This window comes from Drosophila persimilis, unplaced genomic scaffold (genome assembly GCF_003286085.1).
Source record: "Drosophila persimilis strain 14011-0111.01,24,50 unplaced genomic scaffold, DperRS2 tig00000431-arrow-pilon, whole genome shotgun sequence".
Taxonomy (NCBI): domain Eukaryota; kingdom Metazoa; phylum Arthropoda; class Insecta; order Diptera; family Drosophilidae; genus Drosophila; species Drosophila persimilis.
The window spans coordinates 5,061,619-5,072,512 of NW_020825312.1; the positions used below are offsets into that span (position 1 = coordinate 5,061,619).

At 48.6% G+C, this 10,894-nt stretch overlaps 1 protein-coding gene across 1 annotated transcript; it reads left to right on the forward strand.

The window, feature by feature from the left end:
- Positions 1-3,862: 3,862 nt before the first annotated feature.
- On the forward strand, positions 3,863-10,464 carry LOC6597054 (toll-like receptor Tollo). Its single transcript, XM_002022177.2, has one exon. The coding sequence runs from the start codon at positions 3,927-3,929 to the stop codon at positions 8,007-8,009; it is 4,083 nt and encodes a 1,360-aa protein (XP_002022213.1). The 5' UTR covers positions 3,863-3,926; the 3' UTR covers positions 8,010-10,464.
- The last annotated feature ends 430 nt before the right edge of the window (positions 10,465-10,894 follow it).

Below are 10,894 nucleotides of genomic sequence, written 5' to 3' on the forward strand. Positions count from 1 at the left end.
CATACATAGAAGTTCTGCGGATTCTAGCATCCTGCTGATCAGTATGATATTAGATACAAGATTACCTATGGCAACGCAACAGTGCCTAGGATTGGCTTATGTTTCGCTGGGTTATGCAAGTTCGGGCACCGGCACCTGTTCCCCAATAAAAGGAAACCGAAAAGAAAAGAAACTTCCTAATGCAACCAAAAAGGAAGTAGGTCCTCAAAGATCTTCCCAAGAGATGGCAACAGATGAATTCAATCAGCTAATAGTGATCTTTTCCCTTTGGCAACTCTCAAGAGTTTCCTCTTTCCAATCCACTATTCGCCGGGGTCATTGTCTTTGGACAAATACCTAACAAAATAAAAGAAAAAGCAATTCCAATTACAAGACAACAAACGAAATTTTCGCAAGCAGTGGCAGCTGGCAAAAATATCGTACGGGTATCTACAAAAGAATCATGGCCCATGAGTCATGCGACTGTGACCCAATGAGCAATGTGCACAGCACCCACAATACACAGATACACACACACACACACACACACACAGAGCGATGGCAACACTGCAGTGCACTGGGGAAACTACGTACAAGACAAGCGAAACAATTACAAAGAAATATAATTTGCGCAAATGAAAGAGAAACGAGAACGATCAGTCATTGTAGGGAAATGTTGCCTCAACTTCCCCCAACTGCACCCGACTCGACTCGACTAATCTAATCTAATCAAATCAAATCAATGCTGGTAGGACCGCCTCTCGTATACGGTTACGTTACCGATTCTCTCTCTCTCTCTCTCTCTGTCTCTCCTGTCCCCCGATACTCGTAGAATGTGCAATCGTAAGCCTATTCAGGCTCTACCAGGCACTTCCTGGCTTACACCAACTGGCCTGATCGATCGATCCAGCGATAAAGAACTCCATAAAGCGGAGAGCAGAAAGAAGAAAGATGAAAGAAAGGTACAAGGCAGGAACAAACAATTGAGCGAGGATTGTAACAAAATCCTAGCCGAAAGATATCGCTGCAACAACAGCAGCAGCACCAACACCAATCTGTTTACTTAAGCAGCTGGAGAGGAGTAGGGGCAGGACAGAGACAGGGATAGGGACAGGGACAGGGACAGGGACAGGCGACCCCTGGCAAGACCAAGATGTTTGCACGGTCAACTTTCAACACAATTTGTAGGCTACCTGTAGTTTGCTCATACGGAGGCTGGGTGCGGGTTTCTTGAGAACAGCCACATCCATCCCATCCCATCCCATCCCATCCAAAGAAGCTGCTGGGCTAACTGGCTGACTGATACGCATCGCCTGGGATGTGTTTGGTTAATCAGCACCTGTCCCAACGACTCAACGGGCGTCGTCGACAGGTACAACAACAGCACAGAGAACAGAGAACAGGGCACAGAGCTCTGATCTTCTTTGCTTTAATCGCCCGGATTCCAAACATTTTGGGAAAGTTTGAAAGTGCGGTTACAGCATATGGGCCGATCATGCAAAAATATCTGATTCAAGCACAGGCAGACCCAACTGGAACTCCATCTGGAGCTCAGACCGTTCCTAACCAAAGAATAATGAGTAAGCCTCAAATGCCAGATCTCCCTTCGATCTCGATTGCCCAGCCGGTCCCAAGGCAAAAATATAACCAAAACAAATAAGAACCCATCTGGACTATGAGTTACCCTCAACTCATTAAGCTCATAAAATAAAATCTACTCAAACACACATTTGTTTTACTTATACTGATTTCATTTGATCAGTTGATAATATCCGTATACCTATAGTACATTTAAAATCTCTTATATTACTTAACCCCATATGATCTAAGTGCATCTTTGTTCTAGAATATAGAATATATATTCTTTATTGGAAGGGCAATGGTTTCTTTTACATTTTACACAAAATCTACGTAAGCTTATATACCCTTTGCACTGTCCTCGTACGGGTACGGGGTATTAGAAAACCGAAAAAAACCAACTGTTGCGGCAGCTTTTGCTCTCATAAATCAAGAAAAATCAGTAATTTTTTGTTGTCTGCAAATATGTGTGTGTGTGGCTGATCGCTTATATCAAACTGACATTGGCTGAATTAACAATTGATTTCAATAATTTTTTATGATTATTGCATTTTTTCTCGGGCTTCGATGCGAGCAAAGTAGAGCCGATCGCGCAATTCAGCAAACTCATTCGCTCTCTCTCTTTGCTGAGAGAGCGCGAGCACGCAAGCACTCAATGAGCACGCACACAGCAGCAGCGGAGCATCGAGAGAATCGAAGCGAGGCAAGAACTAGAGCGAGCGATGGGTGCATCGGCAGCGGCGGGGAGCGGGTAAACAAACAAAACTATGCAATGCAAACGCAACGCATAATGGCACAGTGGGATGAATGCCATCGAATGGTGTGCGGTGTGGCAAGGTGTCCTACTGTGTGTGGCAAGGCAGGGTTTGCATAAACAACTGGCCAGATGGAAAGCGGCGGGAAAGAGGAAGTGAGATCAATAGATGGGCAGGTGAACTTTGCTTGGAGAGACAGAAGGTCACATCAAGTAGATCTAATTTTTCAACAAATAACATTAAACAGCGATGGGCAAGAGAGCTGAAAGATACAGAAGACAAAGATAATTTTGTGAATATGAAAAAACTGTTTGATGAATATCTAAAAGAAGTATGGCCACACAAGTATATAAAGGAAAGCAGATAAAATCGCGTCAAGATAAATATAAATATTTTCTATACAAATTATTAAAATTTAATTAGAACTTAGTTTACTTTTTGAATAAAAAAGTCTTGTTATTTTACTTTTAGGCGATTTGACAGAATATCTGATTTGGGTTCTTATTTAAATTTTGATTCTGTAACTTCTCAGTAAGGGGAAATTCATGTATATTTAAATTCTTAAGAATTTTTCAGTTGTATGTTTATGTTACATACTCAAACTTTCCATATATATTTCATATTTGAATGTAACTATGTATGTATGCATGTATTTTTGTGTGTAAGGAACATATTGCTAATTCGATTATCCTTAAAATTTGCTGTAACCTTGACATTTGTTGAAAATATTCTCTCACTTGCCACCTTACCAATGTCTGTGCCCCACTGTGCAGCTCAGTGTGTCTCCCCCTGCTGACGGTTTCGTTGAGCGTCAAAGCAGGCAAACAATTCCAAAGATACATTGACACTCGTCACACCGGTTTTACGAGTTTCTCCCGGCTGAATTGAGTTACTTTTCATATTCAGCAGTGGAAATAGAGAGAGAGGGAGAGAGAGACTGTGCTCACGGCGAGAAACACTCTCCCAGAGATATCAATTCTCACTCATCCGCCAGATACGAAAATACTCGTACCTTGCAGTCTTCTGGTTTACTGATTACTCTCTCTGCCGTCTGCCGCCTGCCGCCTGCCGTCTGAAGTGCTGATGTGCTCGCTGGCCGCTCCGAGAGCGATCAATTGAAAAACTGACTTCGAGCCGAGCGGACGCGCGTTGTCGGAGTAGAAGAGATCGAAAGAAGAAGCAGCCGCGGCATGAACCAGAATCGAGTGCTTGAAAGTTTTTTTTTTGAATGAAATTTATCAAACCTAGACGCTCTATCGCCCCCCACTTGGATTACGGTCAACGCGAGAGCAACAACGAAAAATAGAAAGAAATCAAATGAAAAAATAGAAAAAGGCGAGAAACATAAGAAAATTAAATTAGATAAATCGCCGAGGAAAATTCTGATGTGTTGATGTGAGTGCTGTGCTCGGCCCTCGGAGGCGATTGTGCAAAGATCTATATAAAAATAGAGAAAAGGCAACTTGAAAAATCCCATACAAAATGGGCCACAAATAATCGGGAACCCAAAGACCAAAACACCAAAATCCCCCCACATAACCAGATAATCAACATCCCAGGTTGAGTCCTTGAGTCGAAGGGACCCACTACCATCCATCCATCCATTCTCACACAATGCTGGCCTCCAGCCACATGCTCTACGTCCTCATCGCCAGCTGCGTGATGCCCATCTTTGGGGCCGCTCTGAGCAAGACGGTTCTGTACCAGGCCCCGGACGAGTGCCGCTGGTCCGGCGGCGGAGAGCACGACATCACCCTGGTGTGCCACCTCCGGACGATCAACTCGGAGCTGGAGAACACCAACTTCAGCGTGATCCAGCCCCACAACACGGTGCGTTTGCGGTTGGAGTGCAACGATGCCCTGTTCTTCCAGAGCAGCCTCAGTCCGGACAGCTTTCGGTCGCTGGTGGAGCTCAGGGACCTCACCATTGAGTACTGCAAGCTGGGCAACCTGACCGACGGCTCCTTCCGGGGTCTGCACGAGCTGCGCAACCTCACAATCCGCACGCACAATGGGGACTGGTCCACCATGTCCCTGGAGATGGCATCCAACAGCTTCGTGGACTTCAGACAGCTGGAGAGGCTGGACCTGAGTCTGAACAACATCTGGCTGATACCCGACGGCATGGTGTGCCCGCTGAAGTCGCTGCAGCACCTGAACGCCTCCTACAACAAGATCCAAGACATCAGCAACTTCTACTTCAGCGCCTCGCTGAGCTCGCGAAAGGCGCGGGTGTGCGGCTCGACGCTGCAGAGCCTCGACCTGAGCGCCAACAAGATGGTCAGTCTGCCGTCGGCCATGTTGTCGGCCCTGGGCCGGCTGACCCACTTGAACATGGCACGCAACAGCATGAGTTTTCTGGCGGACCGAGCCTTCGAGGGTCTCGTCTCGCTGCGTGTTGTGGATCTGTCCGCGAATCGACTGACCTCGCTGCCGCCCGAGCTCTTCTCGGAGACCAAGCAGCTGCAGGAGATCCACCTGAGGAACAATTCGATCAACGTGTTGGCGCCCGGGATCTTTGGGGAGCTGGCCGAGCTGCTGGTCCTCGATTTGGCCAGCAACGAGCTCAACTCGCAGTGGATCAACGCGGCCACATTCGTGGGCTTGAAGCGGCTCATGACGCTGGACCTGTCGGCCAACAAGATCAGCCGCCTGGAGTCGCACATCTTCCGGCCCTTGGCCAGCCTGCAGATCCTCAAGCTGGAGGAGAACTACGTCGATCAGTTGCCGGCGGGCATCTTCGCGGACCTCACCAACCTGCACACACTTATCCTGTCCAACAACCGCATCTCGGTTATCGAGCAGCGTACTCTGCAGGGCCTGAACAACCTGCTGGTGCTCTCCCTGGACTACAACCGCATTAATCGGCTGGACCAGCGATCTTTGATCAACTGTAGCCAGCTGCAGGACCTCCACCTCAATGACAACAAGCTGCAGGCGGTCCCGGAGGCCCTGCTGCATGTGCCGCTGCTCAAGACCCTCGACGTGGGCGAGAACATGATAAGCCAGATCGAGAACACGAGCATCACCCAGTTGGAGAATCTGTACGGCCTGCGCATGACGGAGAACTCTCTGACGCACATCCGGCGCGGGGTCTTCGACCGGATGAGCTCTCTGCAGATCCTCAATCTGTCCGGCAACAAACTGAAGACCATCGAGGCGGGCTCGCTGCAGAGAAACACCCAGCTGCAGGCCATCCGGCTGGACGGCAACCAGCTCAAGTCCATTGCAGGCCTCTTCACCGAGCTGCCCAACCTGGTGTGGCTGAACATCTCGGGGAATCGGCTGGAGAAGTTCGACTACTCGCACATACCCATCGGACTGCAGTGGCTGGACGTGCGGGCCAATAGGATCACGCAGCTGGGCAACTACTTCGAGATCGAGAGCGAGCTGAGCCTGAGCACCTTCGACGCCAGCTACAATCTGCTGACGGAGATCACGGCCAGCTCGATCCCCAACAGCGTGGAGGTGCTCTATCTGAACGACAATCAGATCGGCAAGATCCAGCCCTACACGTTCTTCAAGAAGCCCAATCTCACCCGTGTCGATCTCGTGCGCAACAAGCTGACGACACTCGAGCCGAACGCACTGCGGCTCTCGCCGATCGCCGAGGACCGCGAGATACCCGAGTTCTACATCGGCCACAATGCGTACGAGTGCGATTGCAATCTGGATTGGCTGCAGAAGATCAGTCGCGAGTCACGCACCCAGCCACAGCTCATGGACCTCGACCAGATCTACTGCAAGCTGTCCTATGCGCGCGGCGCCACCCATGTCTCCCTCATTGAGGCCAAGTCGAACGACTTCCTATGCAAATACGAGTCGCACTGCTTCGCCCTGTGCCACTGCTGCGACTTCCAGGCCTGCGACTGCAAGATGGAGTGCCCCGACCGCTGCTCCTGCTACCACGACCAGTCGTGGACCTCGAACGTGGTCGACTGCAGTCGCGCCTCCTACGAGCACGCGCTGCCCTCGCACATACCCATGGACGCCACGCAGCTGTACCTGGACGGGAACAACTTCAAGGAGCTGCAGAGCCACGCCTTCATCGGCCGCAAGCGCCTCAAGGTTCTGCATCTCAACCACTCGCGGATCGAGATCCTGCACAATCGCACATTCTACGGGCTCCTGGAACTGGAGGTTCTGCAGCTGCAGAGCAACCAGCTGAAGGTGCTCAATGGCAACGAGTTCCAGGGCCTGGACAACCTCCAGGAGCTCTACTTGCAGCACAACGCGATAGCCACCATAGACACGCTCACATTCACGCATCTGTACCATCTGAAGATCCTGAGGCTGGACCACAATGCCATCGGCTCCTTCGCCGTGTGGAACTTCCTGCCCAGCTACCTCAACGAGCTGCACCTGGCCGGCAATCACTGGAGCTGCAACTGCGAGTTCATCGACAAGCTGCGGGATTACATAAGCCGGCACGACTACGTTGTGGACCGTCCGAAGCTGCGCTGCGAGTCAGGGGGGAACAGCTCCCAGCAGATGGCCATATACGCCAGCACGGACTCCGCCCTGCCCGTCGTGCAGTGCAGCCAGACCCTGCCCCTGGGGCTGGACAACAGCTACAACTTTGCCGAGCAGGCGGGCGGGGAGGGCGGAGCCCTGTCCGGCAACATGACGTCCACAAAGATGATACTCAACCAGCCGCCCAAGCAGGACTACATCCCCATTCTGGTGGCCATTCTCACGGCCTTCATCTTCATCATGATCTGCACCCTGCTGGTGTTCATCTTCCGCCAGGAGATGCGCGTCTGGTGCCACTCTCGGTTCGGGGTGCGGCTCTTCTACAACGGCCAGAAGGATGTGGACAAAAACGAGCGCGAGAAGCTCTTCGACGCCTTCATCTCGTACTCCTCCAAGGACGAGCTGTTCGTCAACGAGGAGCTGGCCCCAATGCTGGAAATGGGTGAGCACCGCTACAAACTCTGTCTGCACCAGCGGGACTTCCCCGTGGGCGGCTACCTGCCCGAAACCATTGTTCAGGCCATCGACAGCAGCCGGCGCACCATCATGGTCGTCAGCGAGAACTTCATCAAGTCTGAGTGGTGCCGCTTCGAGTTCAAGTCCGCCCATCAGTCGGTTCTGCGAGATCGCCGCCGCCGCCTGATTGTCATTGTGCTTGGGGAGGTGCCCCAAAAGGAGCTGGACCCCGATCTGCGCCTGTATCTGAAGACCAACACCTATCTGCAGTGGGGCGACAAGCTCTTCTGGCAGAAGCTGCGCTTCGCCCTGCCAGACGTCTCATCCGCCGCACAGCGCTCCGTCGCAGGACAGTCCTGCCACGTGCCCATCAACCATGCTGCCTACCATCATCACCACCATGTGCACCAGCAGGCCCTTCCGCTGCCCCTGCCCCATCCCCATCCCCATTCCGGCCACCATCATCAGCAGCAGCAGCAGCAACAGCAGCAGCAGCAGTTTATGCTTCCGCCTCCCCCCCAGCAGCCCGGCAGCTTTCGCCGCCAGCCGTCGATCCATCAGCAGCAGCAGCAGCAACAGCAACAGCAGCAGCAGCAGCAGCAGCATCAACAGCAGCAGCAGCAGCAGGCAGCCTTGCTGATGGGCGGAGTGCAGGTGGGTGGACCTGCCCCACCACAGATGATCCCCCTGGCGGGTGGAATCCAGCAGCAGAGTCTGCCGCTGCCACCAACGCAGCCCACGCCGGCTTCGCGCAATCTTCACATGTGAGTGGGTGAGAGATGGAGAGAGATAGAGATGAACGGAGAAAAATAGCTGAAATAACTGGAGATGAAGCGAGAGTTGTGTAGAGAATAGTCCTACTCGAACCACTTCTAACACTGGGCTTAATTTATGTCTTTTTTTTAATGTAATTTCGAGCCACAGAAATCAGGAAAGGTACTGAAAGATACTCCTTTGAGTTGGAAAAGTGATTGTGGCGAAGCATTAGAATGGCCCCACCTCACAGACAGATCTGTATTAAAACTGGTTAAAATTGTATTGTGGAGTGGAGTTACAGCAGGTCTGAAATGAAATGGGAATTGCATTCAATATGCAAATGGTAGCGTTTAGCGATAAAAGCCTAGTTACCGGCTGGAATAGAAAAGTAAGAGAAAATTGAGTGCGGAGAGAGCAGGAGCAGCAGCAAGAGTGCAACAGCAACATGCAACAGCTATAACAACAACAAAAGACAACAGTAAAATACCAAGCCTCTCTGAGGCAGTTCGTCCCCGTCCCCTTTCCCGCCCCCTTTCCCGTACCCAATCCCAGAGCCAATTGTTGTTCTCTGGCCCTGTTCGGTTCTCGGTTCTTGGTTCTGTGCTGTTTTCTTACGGCCAGCTATTTTCAGTTTCCTGGCTCGTAGCTAGATTCAGAAAATTGATGTTGCATGCAGCACAAGCACACCAGCAAAAACTAGAACCACAACAACAACAACAACAACCAGTCAGTCAGCAGCAGCAGCACCAGTAGGAACAAAAGCAGCCACACAGCTACACAGCCGCATAGCCAATACCCAAAAGTATTTCTCTCCGTTTCTGTGTGTTTCCCTTAGCCTTCTCCTTTATTTTGTTCCGTCTTCTCCGTCTTCTACGTTTTCCATTTTCTCTGTTTGCAACGCTCGCTGCTTAGTTCATCTTAACTGCTGCATTTTGCCATAACAAGCTCAACGTGTGTAGAAAATATCCATGCATCTGTAGTTGCACTGCTACGAGGGCCTGTATCTGTATCTGTATCTGTACCTGTCCGTCTCAGAGTCGCACAGTCGCAGAGTCTCAGAGTGTGTAGCGGAGAAAATAGGCAACGCAAAACATCAGAGAATTCATGTCTGGCCAAAAGAAATTGTAACAAAAGCAGGGCCAGGGCCAGAGTCAGAGCCAGGGCCAGGGCAGCCAGTTCTCCCAGACATCAGACATCAGAGGACACACAGAACAGAAAAGAGCAGAAAAGAACAGACCAGACCAGACCAGACCAGGCCAAGACCGTCTAGAAACAGTTGTTATTCCTCTCGTAGGTGCCCCGGCAGCTGGCTTGAAATTGGGTTTTTTTTTTGGGCCGCAATTATATGTGCTAATCAATGACAGGGAAAGGAGAGGCAGCAATGCAACAAATTTCAGTACGTGGGATACAGATAAAGATACACAATTGTTTGGGGATAAGAATCAGAAACATGTGTGGAGAGTAGAAGCGTGTATTCCCTTGGAACATTAGAACAGAGCTCTTCCTCCGCCCACTCAATCTCCATCTCCCCTTAAAAGCTCTTCAGGTCACGCAATGTCTAGATTTGATTAGAAATCAAAGAGCAGTTTTTTCTCCATGCTAGTCAAAGATTTTAAAGAAGAAGCTGTGCGCACTCGTAGTCACAAAGTCGAATCCAAGCTAGAATTTGCTGGAGGAAAACCTCAATTTGTGACCTTGCTGGGAGAAGAAGTTGTCCTCCAATCTGTTTCCCAGAAAGAAAGAACGAAAAAAAGAAAGAACCAAAAACCGAGTGGGTGGAGAGAGATCAGCACGTGTGCTGTTTTGGCCCCCAAAGTTGTGCCCGAGCCAACATCAGAGATAGCCACGAAGGAGGGAAAAAAGAAGGAAAAAACACTACAGAACCGAATGGAAGCGATTAAAATCTACCTTGTTTGCCGTTGTTTGTTACGCCTGTTTCCTGTTCACTCTCTCTCCATATCCATCCACCTACAACTATCTCTGATTCCACTCCAATTGAAAACTGCATTCCAAAAACAAAAAACAAAAAAACCAGAAAACCAGAAAACTAGTTAACACAGCAGCAGCAACAACAACAACAGTAACAACACTCTCTAGAAGGATTCACATTCTGTTAAGAGTTTAAAATCTAAAATTGTACATACTAGACCTTACTTGTTTAATCATTGTGATATTTTTTTTTTTGTTTTAGCCCTAAGCTCTAATTTATATTATGCGAATACCATTTTCCTACCAATCTACGTTTGTATGTATTGTATGTATATTTAAAGGAAACTTATCCTCATTAGATAGTCTAGACCATAAGATGATAACCGAAACGAGAATGAAATGAAAGAGAAATCGAATCCGAATCCATATCTATATCCACCCCGCCTACAAAAAATACAGCCATATTAATTCTATTAAATTGAGAAATTATTGTACATATATACAAAATGAGGAATGAAAAATGACAAAAAAAATAAAATAAACGGATTGTATGAAGAAAACAAATAAATAGAAATAAAAATAAAAACGAACAAACATAGGTCGACTGATTACATGTGTACTATATATAAATATGCATAAGTTTTAAGTACGATTTACTCGCCTATTGTTGTTAATACTTTAACTATCCAGAAAACAGACAAATGTATGTATTTTTTTTTTTTAGTAATTTTATGTTTTTTTTTTTTTTGTTAGTTTATAGCTAAAATATGAATTGGAAAATTAAAACTGATACAAATATATAAACGACAAAAAATTGATAATTAATTCGACTCTTTTTATTCACTCAACCGCATTCCTCATCGTCTGCCGAATATTTGTTTTTGTTATCAATGTTTTTTTAGCATGCTGCTGATAAGCCACAAACTACGAGTACCTTGCCCTTGCCTTGACATTTAATACAGCCAGGG